General features: G+C 57.9%; 3 protein-coding genes and 1 long non-coding RNA gene across 28 annotated transcripts; 2 read left to right on the forward strand and 2 right to left on the reverse strand.

Moving 5' to 3' along the window:
- Positions 1-113: 113 nt before the first annotated feature.
- HSF4 (heat shock transcription factor 4) lies at positions 114-5,332 on the forward strand. Of its 6 annotated transcripts, none has more exons than XM_077984215.1 (13): positions 114-312; positions 901-1,009; positions 1,098-1,225; positions 1,325-1,449; positions 1,687-1,762; positions 1,924-1,988; positions 2,489-2,591; positions 2,830-2,968; positions 3,193-3,316; positions 4,219-4,324; positions 4,424-4,489; positions 4,667-4,736; positions 4,826-5,332. In XM_077984215.1, the coding sequence occupies exons 1-13, from the start codon at positions 190-192 to the stop codon at positions 4,834-4,836; spliced, it is 1,245 nt and encodes a 414-aa protein (XP_077840341.1). In that variant the 5' UTR covers positions 114-189; the 3' UTR covers positions 4,837-5,332. The 6 variants fall into 6 exon arrangements, with proteins under 6 accessions (XP_077840341.1, XP_014981847.1, XP_077840340.1 ...); XM_015126361.3 differs by having other exon boundaries at positions 5,021-5,332; XM_077984214.1 differs by having other exon boundaries at positions 2,844-2,968; positions 3,089-3,316.
- Positions 2,554-6,072, reverse strand: LOC144337634 (uncharacterized). Its single transcript, XR_013411010.1, has 3 exons — positions 5,932-6,072; positions 3,411-5,617; positions 2,554-2,664 (listed from the first exon to the last, which is right to left on the reverse strand). It is a non-coding gene; the product is annotated as an uncharacterized LOC144337634 (long non-coding RNA).
- Positions 5,922-11,239, forward strand: NOL3 (nucleolar protein 3). 11 transcript variants are annotated; one of them, XM_077984229.1, is made up of 6 exons: positions 5,922-5,962; positions 6,524-6,833; positions 9,531-9,569; positions 9,685-9,987; positions 10,143-10,460; positions 10,563-11,239. In XM_077984229.1, the coding sequence occupies exons 4-6, from the start codon at positions 9,693-9,695 to the stop codon at positions 10,568-10,570; spliced, it is 621 nt and encodes a 206-aa protein (XP_077840355.1). In that variant the 5' UTR covers positions 5,922-5,962; positions 6,524-6,833; positions 9,531-9,569; positions 9,685-9,692; the 3' UTR covers positions 10,571-11,239. The 11 variants fall into 11 exon arrangements, with proteins under 11 accessions (XP_077840355.1, XP_077840356.1, XP_077840357.1 ...); XM_077984230.1 differs by having other exon boundaries at positions 6,524-6,626; XM_077984231.1 differs by having other exon boundaries at positions 6,524-6,626; positions 9,685-9,863.
- Positions 11,118-19,420, reverse strand: MATCAP1 (microtubule associated tyrosine carboxypeptidase 1). 10 transcript variants are annotated; one of them, XM_077983483.1, is made up of 9 exons: positions 18,720-19,042; positions 16,301-16,460; positions 15,758-16,138; positions 15,513-15,587; positions 15,287-15,430; positions 14,902-15,034; positions 13,673-13,978; positions 13,477-13,574; positions 11,118-12,454 (listed from the first exon to the last, which is right to left on the reverse strand). In XM_077983483.1, the coding sequence occupies exons 4-9, from the start codon at positions 15,567-15,569 to the stop codon at positions 12,290-12,292; spliced, it is 903 nt and encodes a 300-aa protein (XP_077839609.1). In that variant the 5' UTR covers positions 15,570-15,587; positions 15,758-16,138; positions 16,301-16,460; positions 18,720-19,042; the 3' UTR covers positions 11,118-12,289.
- Positions 19,421-19,462: the final 42 nt, after the last annotated feature.

The raw sequence follows: 19,462 nt of genomic DNA on the forward strand, positions 1-19,462 counted from the left end.
AGCCTTTTCTGCCTGCTGGTGCCTCGGCGGCTGTCCCAGCCCCGCCCCGCGGGCTTGCACGTGGCCCCCGCCTGACCCGGCGCCCTGGGGCGGAGTGGGGCGGAGCGGGCGGCAAACGCAGCACTTTCCGCGGCTTTGACGAGCCCGCAGCGGCCGGGCCCGAGCGCTGAGCCGGGCCGACACTGCACCATGCAGGAAGCGCCAGCAGCGCTGCCCACGGAGCCAGGCCCCAGCCCCGTGCCTGCCTTCCTCGGCAAGCTATGGGCGCTGGTGGGGGACCCAGGCACAGACCACCTGATCCGCTGGAGCCCGGTGAGGGCCGGGGCCCCTCGATTCCCCCAGTGGTCCCGGGGTCCCTCCACGCCAGTGAACACCCATGCCCGCCCAACCCCCGCGTGGGACTGGCCGTGGATCCCCAGATTCAGCCATTCAGAGAAGTTCACCGTGGAGGGGGCGTGCGAGACGGGGGTTTCCTCTGCGGCCGAAGAAGGCAGCCTTCTGGAGACCTAGAGCCCGAGGGACCTTCGAGGCCATTTAGTTCCCACCCTACCCCATCCGACAGATGGGAAAACAGAGGCCAGGAAATGGGAAGGGCTGGTCTAGTTCAGGGCACACTGCGGGGCTGGGGCCTGTCCAAGGCTGCAACCCCGTCAGCCTCTCCTTTCTGAGAACCGAGCATGGAGTCAGGGTCTGGCTGGGGATAGGGACTCACTGTGGTCGCTCCAGGCCAGGCCTCGGAGCCCATTCTGGCCTGGCCTCGACCCATGTCCCCGTAAGCGGTAGGCCTGGACCCCAGAGTGAGTGTGTGTGCGCACGCCGGAGCGCAGGACTAGCCGTGGGCGGGCACCGCTCACCCTCTTGGTCTCCGCCCGCACGGTGGGCGGGCGGCGTTCTTGGTAGAGCGGGACCAGTTTCCTCGTAAGCGACCAGAGCCGCTTCGCCAAGGAAGTGCTGCCCCAGTATTTCAAGCATAGCAACATGGCGAGCTTCGTGCGCCAACTCAACATGTGTGAGTCCCTACGGCCGGGCAGGGAGCGGGGATGGGGGATTCGGTGCCGGGGATGGGGCGACCCACGCCCCCACGCCCCACTCCCCAGACGGTTTTCGGAAGGTGGTGAGCATCGAGCAGGGCGGCCTGCTTAGGCCGGAGCGCGACCACGTCGAGTTCCAGCACCCGAGCTTCGTGCGCGGCCGCGAGCAGCTACTGGAGCGCGTGCGGCGCAAGGTGGGGGCGGCCTGTGGGAATGAGCAAAGCGGAGGAGAGGTGCTGGGACTGCCGTCCTTGCTCCTGCGACCCAGTCCCGACGGTGCCTCCCGCCCGCAGGTGCCTGCGCTGCGCGGCGACGACGGCCGCTGGCGCCCGGAGGACCTGGGTCGACTACTGGGCGAGGTGCAGGCTTTGCGGGGAGTGCAGGAGAGCACCGAGGCGCGGCTGCGGGAGCTCAGGCAGTGCGGGGGCGGGTGGGGAAAGAGGGGACGGGGGGTGGAGGGTTCGGGATGAGACCATTACTGGCCGGCAGGCGGTTCTGGGCAGCCCCTTCCTTTCTCCGGCCTTGGCGCTTCCATCCATCTCTAGGATGGCCAATCATCGGGGTGGTCTCCTGGGTCCCCGGCCTCGCCATTCTGTGGGGGGTGGTGACTGGGCGAACCCTCAGATGCCTCAGCACCCTCCCACCCCTTCCTCAGGCAGAACGAGATCTTGTGGAGGGAGGTGGTGACACTTCGGCAGAGCCACGGTCAGCAGCACCGGGTCATTGGCAAGGTGTTCCTCTCCCCATGCCTCACTTCTCCCTCCCACTCCTCGACACCCCATTCCACCGCCCAGTCCCCCGGCGCCCCTGGTTAAACCTCCCTCCCTCACCTGGAAGTGCAGGGGTGGGAGGGGTGTCCAAAGTATGAATTAAGCCTTTGCTTTCTTTTCAGCTGATCCAGTGTCTCTTTGGGCCACTTCAGGCGGGGCCAAGCAATGCAGGAGGCAAGAGAAAGCTGTGAGTGAGAAAGCCAAGAAGGCCCACACCCACTTCCAAGACCCCCCAGAAGACCCCTTGCAAGGACCCCTTCTCCTCCAGAAACTCCTTCATCAGGAATCCTCATTCCTCCCCCTGCACTACAGGCTTCCTCACCCCATCTAGGATCCACTTCCCCCAAACTCTGCCACCTGATACCCCCACTCCCAGATCCTCTCATTCCAGGACCTTATTCCCAAATTCCTGCCCCAGCAGCCCCTTGCCCCTCCCCCCAAGGCTTCCCAACAGCTGAGGGCCTGGGGCTCAAACCAGGTTCCCTCCCTCCCCTCTCTGCCCGCAAAGGGCCCCCATCTCTGGGGGGAGCCCCTTCCACCTCCAGCATGTGACTGACACCCTGGCAACAGGCCTCAGCTCTGCTGACTTGGCTGCTGGGGCCTGGGAGGGAGGGAGGGAAGTGCAGGCCGAGGGGCATGGGGGCTGACCCTGCCCCACGCCTGCCTGTGCCCTGGTCGACCACACAGGTCCCTGATGCTGGATGAGGGGAGCTCATGCCCAACACCTGCCAAGTTCAACACCTGCCCTCTACCTGGTGCCCTTCTGCAGGACCCCTACTTCATCCAGTCGGTAGGTTTGTCTTCTTCCCCCTTCCCAAGGGCATGGCTGGGCTTATGGAGAGCCTGTTCCTTCTCCCCATCCCCTAAAAGGAAGAGAAGATGGAAGCCAGTCTTCCCCCCAACCAGACCCAGGCCCTCCAGCATGGACTGAGCCTCTTTCCTCAAACCTTCTCCCTTAGACCTGGCCCAGGTGGGTGTTGGTGGGGTTCTGGCTCTCCCTGTACCTACAGGCCAAGGGCTGGGCCTAGCCTTCTACTTACAGCCCCTCCCAGAGACGACTTTGGGCCTCAGCCCTCACAGGGCCAGGGGCCCCATCATCTCTGACATCCCAGAAGACTCTCCATCCCCTGAGGGGATCAGGCTTTCTCCCTCCAGTGATGGCAGGAGGTAAGGGGGACAGGGCTGCCCCTGGGGGGCCTGTGGGGGAGAGCCTGGCAGCCCAGATGGCTGTGGGGGTAAAGGGAGAAATCAGTGCCAGGGTCTGGTTGAAGCTTTTCTCCGGTGCAGGGAGAAGGGCCTGGCACTGCTCAAAGAAGAGCCGGCCAGTCCAGGGGGGGATGGCGAGGCCGGGCTGGCCCTGGCCCCAAACGAGTGTGACTTCTGCGTGACAGCCCCCCCACCGCTGCCTGTGGCTGTGGTGCAGGCCATCCTGGAAGGGAAAGGGAGCTTCAGCCCCGAGGGGCCCAGGAATGCCCAACAGCCTGAACCAGAGGATCCCAGGGAGATACCTGACAGGTGAGCAGAGCCCCAGCTGGACCATGAGCCCTGTGATAGAACAGCCCTTACCAGCCCACAAAGCTTCCTAGCCATTTGACTCCATGATACTCACCTGATTTCTTGGCCCCAGCATCAGAGTCCTGTGGAAAGCAGAGCCTCCCAGTCAGGGCACTCAGCATCTGTGGAAGGGCTTAGGAACCTACATATTAAATGAGTTCCCTGGGGTGATTGTAAAATACACAATAGTTTAAGAAGCATTGGTGGCTATGATTATGGCTCATGCCTGTAATCCTGGCACTTTGGGAGGCTGAGGTGGACAGATCACTTGAGGTCAGGAGTTCAACACCAGCCTGGCCAACATGGTGAGACCCCCCCCCCCACCTCTGCTAAAAATACAAAAATTAGCTGGGTGTAGTGGCATTTGCCTGTAGTCCCAGCTACTCAGGAGGCTGAGGCAGGAGAGTCACTTGAACTTGGGAGGTGAAGGCTGCAGTGAGCCCAGATGGTGCCACTGCACTCCAGCCTGTGTGACATAGTCAAACTCTGTCTCAAAAAAAAAGAAAAAAAGGAAAAGAAAGAGAAAGAAGGAAAGAAAGAAGAAAGAGCGAGACAGAGAGAAAAGAAAAGAAAAGAAAGAAGCATTGATATTGACATTTACATAGGGAGGGGAGGGGTCCCAAAGCCCCAGCTCCACCACCCAAACTCCAGGTCCCAGGTAGGAAGCAGAGGCACTTTCTCTGTGCCCCTTTATGGCAGGGGTGGGGAGGTTGGGGGTAGAAAAAGGATGGGGGTCCTCTCGTATCATTTTCTAAATGTTGGGGGATTTAAATCTTGATGCATCTGGGTTCCTTGGGAACTTAATGGAGGGCGTACACTGCAGGCCAAAAGCAGTTCTCTCAAAAGCAGTTCTCTCTGCACAGGGGGCCTCTTGGCCTGGAGAGCGGGGACAGGAGCCCAGAGAGTCTGCTGCCTCCGATGCTGCTTCAGCCCCCTCAAGAAAGTGTGGAGTCTGCAGGGCCTCTAGATGTGAGTACCCCTTCTGCTGAAACAGGGGCATGAGACCTGGTGGGGTCTAGCTCTCTGTGGAGCCTGGAGAGGGCACCACTGACCCAGAGCTCTCCTCAGGTGCTGGGCCCCAGTCTCCAAGGGCGAGAATGGACCCTGATGGACTTGGACATGGAGCTGTCCTTGGTAAGAAGTGGATCCGGGAGGGCAGAGGCCAGGGGTGGCTGAGCCAAGCCCTCTGGTCCATAGCTGTTCTCTGTGAGCCAGAGCCATGTCTCTAGGAGAATTGCCGCAGTGATTTCCCAGCTGTTCCCCTCAGCTGCTAGGTCCCCTCCCCAGCTGCTCCCTGCGGTTCTCACGCAGATGCAGCCCTTGGTTCCAGAGCCGGGTGAGCCTGAGCTGGCGGTCAAGGGGTTAAATTCTCCAAGCCCAGGTAATGGTTGTGATGACTCATACCTGGGAGGACGCCGTGATTGGGCTGAGCTACCTTGATTGAGTGAGGGGGCAATCTGCAATTTGCAGGGAAATCCTGAGTTCAGGCTGCCCTGCAGAGCGCGTTCATTGAGCCACCCGTGCCCTCACCATTGGGCGAGAGTGGGGAGGTTAAGAATGGATGCGTCATCCTAACTGAGCAGAAGGCAGGCAGGCAGGGCTCTCCTTCCCTGAAGAAAGGAGGGGGAACCTTTCCCCTGGTGAGCACAGCCCCGCTTCTCCTAGGGAAGGACCCCACGCTCGGGGCCCCACTCCTGCTGGATGTCCAGGCAGCCTTGGGAGGCCCAGCCCTGGGCCTGCCTGGGGCTTTAACCATTTACAGCACTCCTGAGAGCCGGACCGCCTCCTACTTGGGCTCTGAAGCCAGTCCCTCCCCCTGAGACCCCGCGCCTCTGAAGGGGCTTGGAACCAGTCCGCGGCTGCACATCCTTCTTGGCTTCCTGGCGCCCCCTGGCGGGAGTGAGCGAAGCCCCTACTATTCAACGGCCTCTCTCCACTACCCCGACGAACCCTGCACATAAACTCCATTTTTTTTTCTGTTTCGCGTCTCTTTTCTCTATCGACCAGGCAGCACAGGAGTTGTGGGTGGGGGGTGATTTTGCACTGTAGAAGCGTCCAGATACTAGGTCTTTAATAGAGGAACCCCAGGAGGGTGGAGGTGCTTGGGGATCCGGTGTCTAGCTCCCTTGCTTAGGCCCGGATCCAGGGCTGGCGCGGCGCCGCTGCAATCTCTGGGAAGCGGGGGCTTCTGAGTCGCACTCAGCTCTGCAATGCATGCGTTCTGTGATCCTGGCTGAGTTGGTACCCTTCTGTGAACTTCGTCTGTGACAGGCAGAGAAGAGGGGTCGATGACAAGATAGATGGAAAGCACCTGGAAATTGGCAGGCCCTGAGTGGGCACTGGACGTGTGGGGCCGCGGGCCGAACTGCCCCCTCCCGGCCTCATCTCCTGGTGCGCCCCGGGTGGGAAGGGAAAGCTGACTACGTGCACGTCCCCAGCCCGCGCGCGGCTTCCGCGGCGTGGCTCCCAGTGCCCAGGGAAGAAGCCCTCACCCTCCCTATTCCCAGCAGCCCTGGCCGCCCCGCCCCCGCCGCAGCTGCTGCACCCACCCCCACCCTGCCCGGGCCTTTCTGCACCGTCATCTCCTGCCCCGCCGAGGCTCGACCCGTGAGTGGGGCCGCCCAAAACGGGCCAGACCTGGAGCCCCACTCCCGGCTGTGGGAGGGACGGGAAACCGAGATTGGGCAAAATCAGCGCCCCGTCACCCGCTGCGGCCCTCGGGGTGAGGTCTGTGGACCCCGCCCTGCCGCAGGACTCTCAAGCTCTGGGACTGGGTGAGCTCTGGGAGGTAAGGCGTGGGGCGGGGAATCCGTGCGGCCGCACATGCGCAAAGGCTCTTCAGTGACCCAAGACCCTGGCTTCCCCGCCAAAGACCCGCGCTGCTAGTTGGGGTTGGGGGCTAGGGCCCAGCTCCACACCCCGCCACGTGGCTCTCTGGGAAGCATCGGACCTGTCACCCTCGAAGGACTGGCCGCTAAATAACTTCGGTATTGAGAGCTCTGAGAGCCTCAAAGGGAGGGCCCAGACCAGCTGGAGTCACTACCCCTAGACAGGATAAAGGGCAGGACTTGGGGTCATAGGAGGAGGAGGCTAACATGAAAACAACGTAGGCTGGAGAGAAGGAGGGGGCAATCCAATCTGCACCCTCCCTGTGTCTGTCCCAAGTAGGTGCTGTCCCCCTCTCCCTTCCTATGCCCACCAATTGGAGGGACACTCTTAGGAAGCCTCAGTTGAAGAAAGCAGATAATCTGCACGTACACAGTGCAGTGATGTCAGTTAATGCGGTGGTGAGGACATATGTTGTTCACTGGGTACACAGAAGAAGGAACCACCTGCCCTTGGGACACTTAGACATTGGTGTAGACAAGGGAACATTTGAGTCCCGGAGGATGGATAGGTTCATGAAGAAGAGGGAGGGGGAAAGGATTCCAGTCTTAGCGATCAGCATCAGCAAAGGCTCCGAGGTGCCAGAGGCATAGTGAGTTCTCCCAGCCCTGACTCGTGGAGGGAAGCTGGGAAGGGCCTGGCTGTCCAGAGTGGTGGGAGGAGGCTAGAGTAGCCAGACCAGATACTTCTGGTTCTCTCAGATGGGCAGTGGGGTTGGCGGGGGGAGGTAGATAGGTATTTAGGATGGAATTCTGCTAGACAGGAAAATATAGTTAAGTTCCTCATAGTTCAGGCTGGAGCAAGTAAGATTCCAGTTTTACCACTGAATCTCTGAGCCTGTCTCTTTCCTCATCTGTAAAACAGGAACAGCAATCCTAGCCCAGAGAGTTGTCAAAATCACTGTGCTATAGGGCCTAGTGGAATGGGAGTGAGAGGGGCTCAGAGGAACTGTTACAGGACATGAGGTGACGATGGTGGGGTGGCAAGGCAGGAGCTGATGGAGACTCACTGAGAAGGGAAGCAATACTCATCACAGATGGGACATAAAGGGAGATGGAAGGGCAGGGGGTAGTCCTGGTCTCAGCTTGGTGGCCCGGGGGAAGGGCTTCAATGGGAGGGAGCCAGGGTGTGACGGGGGAGGTATAGCATGACACCAGAGGGTACTGAGAGAGACCTGGGAGGCAGGATGGCAGCTAGGACCAAATCCTCTCTCCCAGAGAAGGTCCAGCCTCCTAGAGCCAGGGAAGGAGGCGGAGGAGGGACAGCAAAAGGAAGAAGAGATGGGAGGATGCCTTGTGAACAAAGCCAAGGCGGGGAGGAAGGGAGGTTTTATCGGGGTGGGGGTGGGCTGAGGGCATGGTCCAAGACCTGATGTCTTTGCCTCCTAATGCCGGGGGTCTTGCTGGCTGGGTAAAGTCACTCATAGGAATGGGCCATAATCCTTGGTTGGCAATAAATGGACAAAGCAACTGAGTGCGGTGGCTCATGTCTGTAATCCCAACACTTTGGCAGGCCAAAGTGGGTGGATCACAAGGTCAGGTGTTCGAGACCAGCCTAGCCAACATTGTGAAACACCAACACCATCTCTACTAAAAACACAAAAAATTAGCTGAGCGTGGTGGCAGGCGCCTGTAGTCTCAGCTACTTGGGAGGTTGAGGTAGGAGAATCACTTGAACCCAAGAGGCGGAGGTTGCAGTGAGGAGAGAATGTGCCACTGCACTCCAGCCTGGGCAACAGAGTGAGACTCTGTCTCAAAAAAAAAAAAAAAAAAAAAAAAGGATAAAGCAAATTAATTCTCCCTAATAGCTGCTGTTGGTAGAGACAGTCTCTCAAGAGTAATCCCAGCACTTTGGGAGGCTGAGATGGGAGGATCGCTCAAGGCCAGCAGTTCGAGACCAGCCTGGTCAATATAGCAAGACCAGGCCCGGCAGGTGGCTCACGCCTGTAATCCCAGCACTTTGGGAACCCGAGGCAGGTGGATCACGAAGTCAGGAGTTTGAGACCAGCCTGGCCAACATAGTGAAACCCCGTGTCTACTAAAAAAAAAAAAAGAATAAATACAAAAAATATATAGCAAGACCCCATCTCTTAAAAATTAAAAAAAAAAAAAAAAAGGTCGGGCTTGGTGGTTCACACCTGTAATCCCAGCACTTTGAGAGGCCAAGGCAGGTGGATCTTTTGAAGGCAGGAGTTCAAGACCAGCCTGGCCAATAAGGTGAAACCCTGTCTTTACTAAAAATTCAAAAATTAGCCGGGCATAGTGGTATGCGCAAGTAATCCCAGCTAGTCTGGAGGCTGAGGCACGAGAATCACTTGAGCCCAGGAGGCAGAGGTTGCAGTGAGCCGAGATTGTGCACTGCACTCCAGCCTGGGAACAGCAAAACTCGATCTCAAAAAAAAAAAAAGGTCTCTCAAAATAGGGCAATCCATGGAGGAAAATCAGTCCAAGTTCGGCAAGCATTTGTCGGTAGCTTGTGTGAGCTAGGCCCTGGGTACTTCAAGATCAAACAACAAATGTCTGTAGGTCATTCCGAGGTCAGCAGGGAGCCAGGTGGGTCAGCAGGGAGACAGTCACATTGGGAGTTAGGGCTTCAGCAGGGAGACAGGTGGGTCTCAGGTGATGTCAAGAGATCTCGGTCAGAGCTAGGCCTGAAGAAGATTCTGGTATCTCTGCTCAGGAATCAGGGGACCAGGATGGGCCATGAGACCACATTGGCGTTGCATTATGGTGGTGGTGTTGGTGGGAGGGTGGAGAGGCAGGGCTTGTCATGGAAAGTTGGATCTCAGGGTCAAGGTAAGGGGAGAAAGGCAGGGAGGCTCTCAGCACTTTGTGCTCTGGGTGCAGAGGGGACTGGAGGGTAGATTATGGAAGCAGGGAGCTCTAGTCCTGGGTTCTGCAGGGCCAAAGCAGGAGGCAGAAGGCTGGACTTAGTAAGTAGTGAGGATAGTGAGAGAAATATTCAGCAGTCAGACTGGAAAGGACTTGTCTGCAAGCTGGGTGTAGAGTATCAGCATCAATCCTAGGTTTTTCTGCCTGGTTAGGTGGTGAAGCAGATTTGAGAGAAAGACCTTAGTTTGGATAAACGGGGTCTGAACCCGCCTCTGATTAGCTCAGGAGGTCCCGGTTGGGGAGGGCACTCAGAGAGTAGACAGAGTCCTGGGAAAGGCAGGGGAGGAGAAGAGATTCACAGCTGACGTTTGGGGACAGAAGGAGGAGCCTGAGGAGGAGACAGGACAGAAGCGTCTGGAGAGGCAGGAGGACACTGAGTTCCCTGTGTTGGCCTCCAGGTCCTGTGCTTGCGGAGACCACTGGCGGCTGGAATCAAGGTGAACTTAGACCCCAGCCCGGGTGTTCACTGGGGGCAATGAGAGAGAGGTCACAGGCAGCGAGGGCAGGGGGGAGGGCAGCCCTCTATTACTTCTCTCCCCTTTCTCCATGCAGGCCTGACAATGGGCAACGCGCAGGAGCGGCCGTCGGAGACTATAGACCGCGAAAGGAAACGCCTGGTCGAGACATTGCAGGCGGACTCGGGGCTGCTGTTGGACGCGCTGTTGGCGCGAGGCGTGCTCACCGGGCCAGAGTACGAGGCATTGGATGCACTGCCTGATGCCGAGCGCAGGGTGCGCCGCCTACTGCTGCTGGTGCAGGGCAAGGGCGAGGCCGCCTGCCAGGAGCTGCTGCGCTGTGCCCAGCGTACCGCGGGCGCGCCTGACCCCGCCTGGGACTGGCAGCACGTGGGTCCGGGTGAGTGCTCGGGGCGGGGCCTAGGGCAGAGCGGGGACGGGGTGGGGCTGACCAAAGGCCCGGGGAGGGTGGGGTTGTCGTCTCCCCTAGAAGTAGGAGAGTGTGAAACCTCACAGGGATAAATTGAGCCTCAGTCACTCCCACTTCCGCCCCAGGTTACCGGGACCGCAGCTATGACCCTCCATGCCCAGGCCACTGGACGCCGGAGGCACCCGGCTCGGGGACCACATGCCCCGGGTTGCCCAGAGCTTCAGACACCGACGAGGCCGGGGGCCTGGAGGGCTGCGAGGCGGTGCAATCCGGGACCCCAGAGGAACCAGAGCCAGAGCTGGAAGCAGAGGCCTCTGAAGAGGCTGAACTGGAGCCAGAGCCAGAGCTGGAACCCGAGCCTGAAGCAGAACCAGAGCCGGAACTGGAGCCAGAACCGGACCCAGAGCCCGAGCCCGACTTCGAGGAAGGGGATGAGTCGGAAGGTGTGAGGCCACCCAAACCCTGAGCCGGCTTGGCGGGAGGGCATGGCCTGGGAAGTGGATGCGGGACCCCAACTCTTTGACCACTGTTCCCGTCATCTCTAGATTCCTGAAGGCCAGAACTCTGACTGGCCGTGCTCCGCCCATCCTGGATAGGACCTGGGATGCTGCTGGAGCCGAATCGGATGCCACCAAGGCTCAGTCCAGCCCAGTACTGCTGGAAGTGAATAAACTCCGGAGGGTCCACCGGGACCTGGGCTCTCTCCACGATTCTGGCTATTTGCCCAGGAACAGAGGGTGGGTACCTCTGAGTCCCAGGGACCTGGGCAGCCCCAAGCCTACCACAAGCATCATCCAGTCCTCAGCCCTAATCTGCCCTTAGGAGTCCAGGCTGCACCCTGGAGATCCCAGACTAATCCCCTTAGTGGGACAAGGACCTGACCCTCATGCCCACATACACAACCCATTTCCCCTCATGAGCCACTTGGCAGCCTGTGTAGGTACCAGCTCAACCCCATGCAAGTCCCTGGGCTGAACATGGAGCAAGGGGAGGGTGACTTCTCTCCACGTAGGGAGGGCTTAGAGCTCACAGCCTTGGGAAGTGAGATTAGAAGAGGGGAACAGAAAGGGACCTTGGGTAGACAGAGGCCACACACATCATTGTCATTACTGTTTTAATTGTCTGGCTTCCCTCTGAACTGGGAGCTCAGTGAGGACTCTGACCAGTAACTTACACAAAAGGCGCTCTATACATATTATAATATATTCAATGACTAAATGAACAAGGACTTTCCAACTGTGTTTCTGAGTTTTACAGATGGCAAAACTAAGGCCAAAGGATAGGAGTGGGGCTCATACAGCTAAGTCTGAAGGGAAACTGGAAGCAGCAGCCACCTCTGCACCTCACCTGGTCCAAGAGGGGTTCAGGACTTGGGCCACCAAACTCTAGGGCCTGTCCCTCAGGCGCAATTGCAGCTGCTCCTAGGCTATGCCAACCTCTGCCAGAGACCAGCTGTAAGGGTGTGAGCAAAGACAGGAACAGCAGAGGCCAGTAGAGGGAGTGGTGACAGGGCCAAGGGAGCTCTTGGGCTTGACTCTCAAGGCCTGAATCACTGTGTGTGTGTGTGTGTGTGTGTGTGTGTGTGTGTGTGTAATGGGAGTGGGGCTGGGAAAATTGGTGCCTTCCAGGAAGGAATGTCCTGTTCCCCCGCCCACAAAACCTTCAGGAGCTGCTGCTCCCAGTCACAGGAAGTAGACCATATAAATATGGAATAAATATATGACCAGTGACAGATGCAAAATGTCAGAAAGCAGACCCCAGACCAGCTGGGTCTCTACTACCAGGACCCCAGGCTCAGGCCATCAATCACCCCAGGAGAAGAGATCCCAACCCCTACCAGGACCCAGTGAGAGGTAGACAGCACGATTGCTGAAGGAGCACCAAGGGGCCAGGTGAGGGAAGGGAGACTGGAGTACTGGGACAACCAAAGCCATCTCATGCAAGAACAAGTTTCTATTCCCAAACCACCCCCATCCCCATCAATGCTCAGCTCCCTTCCTGCCCCCATGGCTTCCCTCTGCTCAACAGAGAGCTGGAGGCAGGAGGGGGACTCAGTTTGCCAGACATGCTGCTGCAGGTCCCCAGGCCCCAGGGAGGCTAGCAAGGGACACAAACCCTTTGATGTTGCCACTCCTCCTCAAGGAATGCTCCTGCCCTCCCAACACCCCCAAGAAACACCCAGGCCGTGGAAGCACGGAGCAAACAGCTTCATGTTCTCGGGGCCTATCTGAAGCTTCTGTCCAGGACCTCTGTCTGCAGCCCTCAACGGACATCAGTCGGGTAGCAGGCGACCCAACTCTGCCTCATCCAGCCGGTTGGTGGCCATGATGTGCTCCAGCTGCTGCCGGTAGCGTGCCAAGTCCTGCATGAAGTGGGGCACCCGGGTATTATCCAGCACCCCATGGGGCCGCAGGTGGTCCACATCCTCATAGGACACCTGCAGGAGGAAGCTGGGCATCAGGCATAGGCAGCGGCCCCTGGCTTTTAGGTAGTGGGTTCCAGCCCACTGCTTACGGCTCACTGCCCTTTGCTCCAGGACTCCCCTCCTGATCCACAATTAGCTACAACGTTTTATACCTCTAGACTCAATCCTTGGTCTTTGCTCTTTCTCTCAATAGTTTCTTTTTGTCATAGATGCCCTACAACCCCACTTCTCTCTCTAGCCCAGCCTCTCCCCTCACCTCCAAACATGGACATCCAACTGCCTCCTTAATGTCATCCCCTGGATAGCCCTCAGGGTGGCCCCATGTCCAACAGTCAACTCCTGAGTTCCAGCTTATGCCAGCTCCACCCTCTTCATAGTCACCCAGGTCAGATTCCAGGGAGGGGGCTTGGACTCTCACCCTCCCATCATGGTAGCCACGGAGTTAAAAGGATTCCCCTCTCTGAAGAGCTCTCCAGCTCGTCCCTTCATCTCCAACCCAATGGCCACTGCCTGGTTAGGCCAGACCACCATCCCTTCTGCAGGAGTGACAGGAAAGGCCTCCTCCATGCCCCTGCACTCCCTTCCCTAGTCATCTCTCCAATCCACCTCCCATATGACGTCCAGAAGGAGCCTTCTGAAGCAAGTATCAGTGTCAGTCCTCTGCTTAAAGCTCCTCCCACTCCCCGTTGCTTCAGATGAAGTCTGCTTTCCTCGGCCTGGCACAAATGCCAGTGCCAGGGAGTTGCTCCCTGGCCATTTCTGCAGCCTCCTTCCCTTGGCCTTCCCCTGATGGCTTCCTTGGCCTGGAATGCTCACCTCTTTTGAGATGCAGTATTTACATACACCTGCAGCCTCCGTTAAGCACCTGGTTTTGCTGCCAGTCATTTCATCTCCTGTTCTCACTTCCATCCACACTCCCCCCACCACCAGAGGCCTGGCATCCAGCCCTCGGTCTAGCACCAATCCGAGGCTCAGGGAATTCTACAGCGAGGCAGGGAGCTGGCCGGAACCTCTGAAGGTCCACAGCCCCTCACCTTGCCCAGTGAGGTCAGCAGCGGGAAATCGATGGTCTGGCGATGTCGCAGAATGCGCACGATGCCGTCCAGGTACACCTGGTCCTTGCTGAAACAACCTGGGAGCGCAGGAAGGCGGTGAGCCCCTCGACCGAGGCCCTGCCCCTCTCCCCGCCCCCCCCCCCGCTCTAAGCACCTCCCCTGCGCTGGCGCCCACCTGGCAGCGAGGTGTCGGTCTGGCCGCGCTTGGCGCGCACGCAATACTCCCAGCGCACGTCGGCGTCCTGCACGTAGCGCGCCAGGTCCTGGAAGAGCTGACGGAAAGACATGCGCGCGGCGCGGTGGATGGTGTAGTAGAGCAGCGCAGCGCGCCACAAGAACGGCTGCTTGCGGAACAGCACGCTGTGTAGGCTGGCCAGGCCCTCCTCCGTGGGGTTAGCCGGCCGCAGCCCGTACCGCAGCCGGCCCTCCGCGTTGTGCCACGGCTGGCGCGCGTTGTTCACGCCCCGCAGGTAATGGGTGCCTGCGGGGAAGGCGAGGGGAGGCGGCGCTGGGTAGGGCGTTCAGGGACCCGCCTGTGAGCCCAGTCCTGGCCCCTCTTCACCTGGCGGGGCTCTGGCCGCGACACTTCCATCCTCATGCTCCCAAACTCAGGCTCGCACAGAAGCTCTCCCAGCCCCAGGCAGCGTGAAGCTCCTCCTCCGGTGGACTCGCACCCAAGGATCCACAGAGGCTCACATACATGAATCCTCTCCCACCCATCCGTCCCCCACCTTACACCCACGCACCCACACACGTGCACGAACTCCCGAACTGACACTGCCCCCAGCCCTCCTGGGCACAAGAATACATATACCACCCTGCCCAACATCCTGGGTGCCCACATCATCTTGAACAGTCACGCTGATGCACCCGGTAAAAAACACCTCTTGCCCAGAGCAATAGGATTCTCGAGGAAGAGGGACAAACAGAGAGGAATAGCAGTGAGTGCCCTGCATCCTCCTGCCCAGGCTGGCCAGTCCCCTCCTAAACCAGGCGCCATGTGTCCTCAAGCCAAGTCCATTCCCAGGATCTGGCCTTTCATCCACCCTGGAGGGCCTGCGTGGCGGGTGGCCTGGTGGGACCCTGAGGCTTCTCCTTCTGGCCTGTCAGGGCCTCACCAGCCTTACCCCCACTGTCGAGAGAAGTCAGAGAGGAAGTGGAGAGAGAAAAATATATCCGAAAGGACCAAGAGATGAGGGCAAGCCCAGAGCATGGGCAGGCATGTTCTGGCCTACCTCTGTGAGCCAGAGGGCGGAGGTAGCTGCTCAGGAAGGGAAAGCCCTGACCTCAGAAGGGAAGGGGTGGAAACAAAAGGGGGAGTTATTGGGGCCCCTCCTTCCCACCCCTCCCAGCTCCCAGGCCCCTTTCATGCCTACCCATCCACCCGGATACCCACACCCTGACCTATCTCATGCCGCAGCATGCCCTCCAACCAGTACTGGCGGGCTCCGGTCAGGTTGATCGCCAATGTGGGCCGGCTGTTCTCCACCATCATCACTGCCTGGGACAGCAGGTCCTCACTCAGCTGCACCACAACCTGCAGGTGGCAGTGCTCTGAGCCATGGCCACCAGCCTGGGGCCAGGGTGCAGGTGGACCCAATGATGCCACAGGGCAGCAGGGCCAGACAATTGGCCAGGGCACCCGCGCTTCATCATCTCTGCTCAGAACCAGCTCCCACCTCACTGGGGCAGGGGCAGGGGTGGGTTATGTGTGGAGCTGGACCTGGGGTCACCCACAAGACACCCTGATTTGGGGCATGTAGAGGAAGGGCTCTGCAGGCAAGCTCACCTCCCCGACGCAGCCCTCCTTCTGCATGTATTTGCGCACAATGGACCATATCTGGCACTTGGTGAGCAGCTGCCCCCCGGTGGCAGCCTCAAAGTGTTCATAGGTTCCAAACTTCTCCAGAACAGCTTCAATGATGCCAACTGCCTGTACACGGGGCCACAGTGGCTGGTCAGGACAAGCCCCTTGGGTGGTCAGGGCCAGGGTATGGTGGGGAGGCTGGACTGACCTGATGGATGAACTGTCCAGAGGCCTCGCAGTACTTCTCCAGCACAGCTGTGGGCATGGGCTCCTGGTACTCGAACTGTGGATTGTAGGTGTAATGGGACTGGAAGAACTTGTCCCGCTCACGGTCCATATTGGTTGGCCGCAGGGCCACCAACATGCAGGGGCTCTTGCTGGCACTATGGCCTGCATCCCTTTGAGTCTTAGCAATGTGAGGCAGGGAGGCTGCAGGCCGCAGGGTGCCCCCACCTGGATTCTGTCCCCGTCCAGGTGGAGGCCGTCCCAGGGTGCCACGTCCCCGCCGGCCAGTACTATTTACAGAGTAGGTGCTCTCACTGCGACGCATGTGGCCACGGTGGCCCAGGTGCATCTGTGAGAAGGGCTGCTGCTCAGGCTCGGGCTGCAGTGCTGGGGGGACTGCCAGAGCCAGGGGCAAGGCCAGGGACTGAGACCAGGGGTACAGTGGTGGCCCATCTCGGTCTGAGGGCTTCAGCCTATGGCGCAGGGATGGGGGACTGGTAGGCGGGCTGGGGGGTGCCTGATCATACGCCTGAGCCCCGGAGTCCAGCACCATTCTGTCTTGGGGGTCACATCCAGCCGGCTCACTCCAACTCCCGACACTGTCGACCTCTGGGGACACAGAAGGGCATGTGGAGACCAGCATGAGTGGGTGTGACCAAACAACCAGCAGGCCCTGTACTCCATATTGCCTCTGCTGGGCCCTTGGTGGACCCAGGCTCTGCTACCAGGGGTCTGATTGGCTGTAGCGTCCATTGCTTCCAGCAGACTCACCAGAGTATGCTGGGCCGGGGGAAAGCACTTTTTTGTTTTTGCTCTTTGAGACGGGGTCTTGCTCTGTCACCCAAGGTGGAGTGTAGTGCAATGATCGTAGCTCATTGCAGCCTCCAACTCCTGGCCTCAAGTAGTCCTCCTGCCTCAGCCTCCCAAAGTGCTGGAATTAAACACATGAGCCACCGCACCCAGCCGAAAGCAAGTTTTAAACACCCACCTAGATGGTGGTTACTGGAATCCTTTCAGCCTGAGCTCCTGAAGGCAAGGACTGAGCCCCTTACTCGTGATTCTAACCTCTGTACTCAGCACTCACTTAATCTGGGAGGTGGTACAGTGTGGCTTCAGCTGCCTGGGCAGATTAGGTAGGTGAGAAAGCCTCAGGGGCTGCCTTCTGCCTATGGCATCTTCTCAGTGCCACCCCTGCCCACCCATCTGGCTTTACCCACATCATCCTGCCCATTTGGCCTCAGTCAGTTTCAATGTCTGAGGGCCCCATGCTTACGCCAGTACCCCCCAGAATGCCTTCTCTCCTCTGAGCCATCTGTTGAAATCCAAGTTAGAATCTGCTTTTGGGGAACAGAAGGAAGCTTCGGCAAATCCAAGCCAGTCCCTGGCTTGTCACCTATCTGAGGAATCTTTCCAGTGGTCATCCAAAGCCAGTGTCAGGGCGCTCACCCTGACTCTGTTCCAGGACTCAGTCCAATCTTGTCTCTCCCCAGAGACTGCCTAGAGAGGCTGCAGCTGCTGAGCTTCCTTGCCTGCTCAGCGACTCACTTCCATCACTTCCTACATCATCAATCTCTTCCTCTCTACTGGAGTCTTTCCATCAGCATAAACACATGCTGTTATTTCTCCATCTTAAAAAACAAAACAAAACCCTCACTAGAACCCACACTCCTCCAGCTACAGCCCCACTGCATCTTCCTCCATCTGCTGCTATTGCAGCACATACCTGTAGTCATCTATACCCAGTCTGCAGTTCCTTCTTTCCTGTTCTCTCTTAAATACACTCCAATTAGCCTTTTATTCCCGGCACTCCATCCAAATTGATCTAATCAAGGTCACCAATGACCAGCAATGACCTTCATATTGATCAGCACCCGATACAGTTAATCACTGCATCCTGGAGGCCAGGCAGGGTGGCTCACACCTGTAATCCCAGCACTTTGGGAGGCTGAGGTGGGCGGATCACCTGAGGTTGGGAGTTTGAGACCAGCATGACCAACATGGAGAAACCCCGTCTCTATTAAAAATACAAAATTAGCTGGGCGTGGTGGCACATGTCTGTAATCCTAGCTACTCGGGAGGCTGAGGTAAGAGAATCGCTTGAACCTGGGAGGCGGAGGTTGCAGTGAGCCAAGATTGCACCACTGCACTCCAGCCTGGGCAACAACAGCGAAACTCCGTCTCAAAAAAAAAAAAAAAAAAAAAATTCACTGCATCCTGGAAACATGCTGTCCACTTGGTTTTCCAAAGACACTCGAACTTAGTTCTCCTCCTACCTTGCTGGTCATCCCTATCTCCCTGACCTCTTAACACTGTAACACTCCAGGATTTGTCTATGGAAACTTCTCCATTTATGTTCACTCCCTAGGTGTTCTCATCCACTCTCGTGGTTTTAAATACAGTAGCTCAGACTTCTTCCATAAAAACTTTAGACCAGTGTTGCCAATTTTGGTGCAATTTGACATAGTGTCTATTTGCCCAGGCTGGTCTTGAATTCCTGGCCTCAAGCGATCTTCCCACCTCAGCTTTCCAAGTAGCTGGAACCAAAGGCACATGCCATCATGTCCAGCTTCAGTGCACTGTCGTCACTTGAATGTTTAACAGGCATATCAAACAGAATATGTCCTCTGTCTGGGATGTTCCTCCCCCTATATAATGGCATGGGTCACTTTCTCACTTTCCTCAAATCTCTGTATCAATACCATGTTATTAGAAAAGCCTCTCTAACACACCCTCTATAAAATAGTAAACCTCCTCTCCCCTCTCCACTATCTTCCCTTCCCCAAATTATTGTTCTCTCTAGCAGTCATCACCATCACTTCAGTATACTTTATATTTGAATGATAGGTATATTGATAGTTATCTGTTTTATCCTTTCCATCAGTCACAGCTATGTCCCCAGAACACAGAACAGTGCCTGGCCCGCAGCAGTTGCTCAATAAATAAATGAATCCAAGAGCCCTTCTTTCAGAACTAGAATTATTCCTTCCCTGCACTTTGCTTCCCTACCTAGACCTCATCTTCCCCCTCTCCACTCCCCTCTACCCTGCCTAATGACCAGCTGCTTGAAAAGACTACAGGTCCCAGGTTTCACTCCCTTTAACTAACTGTACACTTTTTTGGACTCCTCACCCCTTTACAGGCTTCTGCCTGGCCCAGTCCCCTCCATCTCCCCTTCTTTCATTCGACATACCTCCTCGAAATTACCAGAATACGCCTGTTTCTTTCACGTCTCAGGTCCTTCCGCCAAGAATGCCTTTGCAATATATTTCTGGAGCAAACTCAACCATTCTTCAAGGCTCAGTTTAGGCCTCACTTCCTCCAGGAAGCCTTCCCCGCATCTAGTGTCCCACTGCTTCGGCGACTTCTTTACTCAGAGCTGTCACTGTCGGAGCCTAGGTCCGTGTTCTCCCACCATCCCCTGAACTCCCCGAAGGCAGGAACGGGGTCTGATTCAACCCCCTGTACCAAGCACCCAACACTAGGTGCATAATGAATGAAGGATGGATGGGGGAGGAGCCCTCGACTACTAAAGGCGGGGTCTGGTGACAAATGAGAGGGTGTGGCCTGTGCGGATAAGAAGCCCCGGGAGAGGACAAGGTGAAGAGCCAATGGGGAACCAGGAATGGAGGAGGGGCGTGACCTGTAGCCAATAAACGGTGGGGGATAAGGCGAAGGGCGTGTCCAATGGAGGGTGGGGCCAGGAGACAATGGAGTGGAGGGTTCTCCGGGAGATCAGGAAAGGTCGCGTCGCGCGCCTCCTCCCGGCGTTTGGGGGGTTCCGTCCGCGTGCGGTGCCCCCACCTGTTCGCCCTTTATCTTGCCGCCCGCCGCTCCAGCTCTGCTACACCAGCCACCTGCCGCCCCGCCGGCGGGAGCCGACGCCGATGACGTAGTCCTCGGGCGCGCGCACGCTCTTACGAAAGCGGGGAGCTT

This window comes from Macaca mulatta, chromosome 20, assembly GCF_049350105.2.
Source record: "Macaca mulatta isolate MMU2019108-1 chromosome 20, T2T-MMU8v2.0, whole genome shotgun sequence".
Classification (NCBI taxonomy): Eukaryota; Metazoa; Chordata; class Mammalia; order Primates; family Cercopithecidae; genus Macaca; species Macaca mulatta.

Bases quoted from the DNA above. Each gene is read 5' to 3' on its own strand.
- MATCAP1 (XM_077983476.1), bottom strand. From the start codon at position 16,172: ATGCTGGTCTCCACATGCCCTTCTGTGTCCCCAGAGGTCGACAGTGTC. The intron at 13,979-14,901 runs GTCAGGGTGTGG...CCTTCCCCGCAG, and splicing joins CATGCTGCGGCATGAGATAG to GCACCCATTACCTGCGGGGC. The intron at 13,575-13,672 runs GTGGGCGCCAGC...CTGCGCTCCCAG, and splicing joins GACCGACACCTCGCTGCCAG to GTTGTTTCAGCAAGGACCAG.
- NOL3 (XM_077984226.1), top strand. From the start codon at position 9,693: ATGGGCAACGCGCAGGAGCGGCCGTCGGAGACTATAGACCGCGAAAGG. The intron at 9,978-10,142 runs GTGGGTCCGGGT...CTTCCGCCCCAG, and splicing joins CCGCCTGGGACTGGCAGCAC to GTTACCGGGACCGCAGCTAT. The intron at 10,461-10,562 runs GTGTGAGGCCAC...CGTCATCTCTAG, and splicing joins GGAAGGGGATGAGTCGGAAG to ATTCCTGAAGGCCAGAACTC.
- HSF4 (XM_015126359.3), top strand. From the start codon at position 190: ATGCAGGAAGCGCCAGCAGCGCTGCCCACGGAGCCAGGCCCCAGCCCC. The intron at 2,969-3,088 runs GTAAGGGGGACA...TCTCCGGTGCAG, and splicing joins CCCTCCAGTGATGGCAGGAG to GGAGAAGGGCCTGGCACTGC. The intron at 4,325-4,423 runs GTGAGTACCCCT...AGCTCTCCTCAG, and splicing joins AGTCTGCAGGGCCTCTAGAT to GTGCTGGGCCCCAGTCTCCA.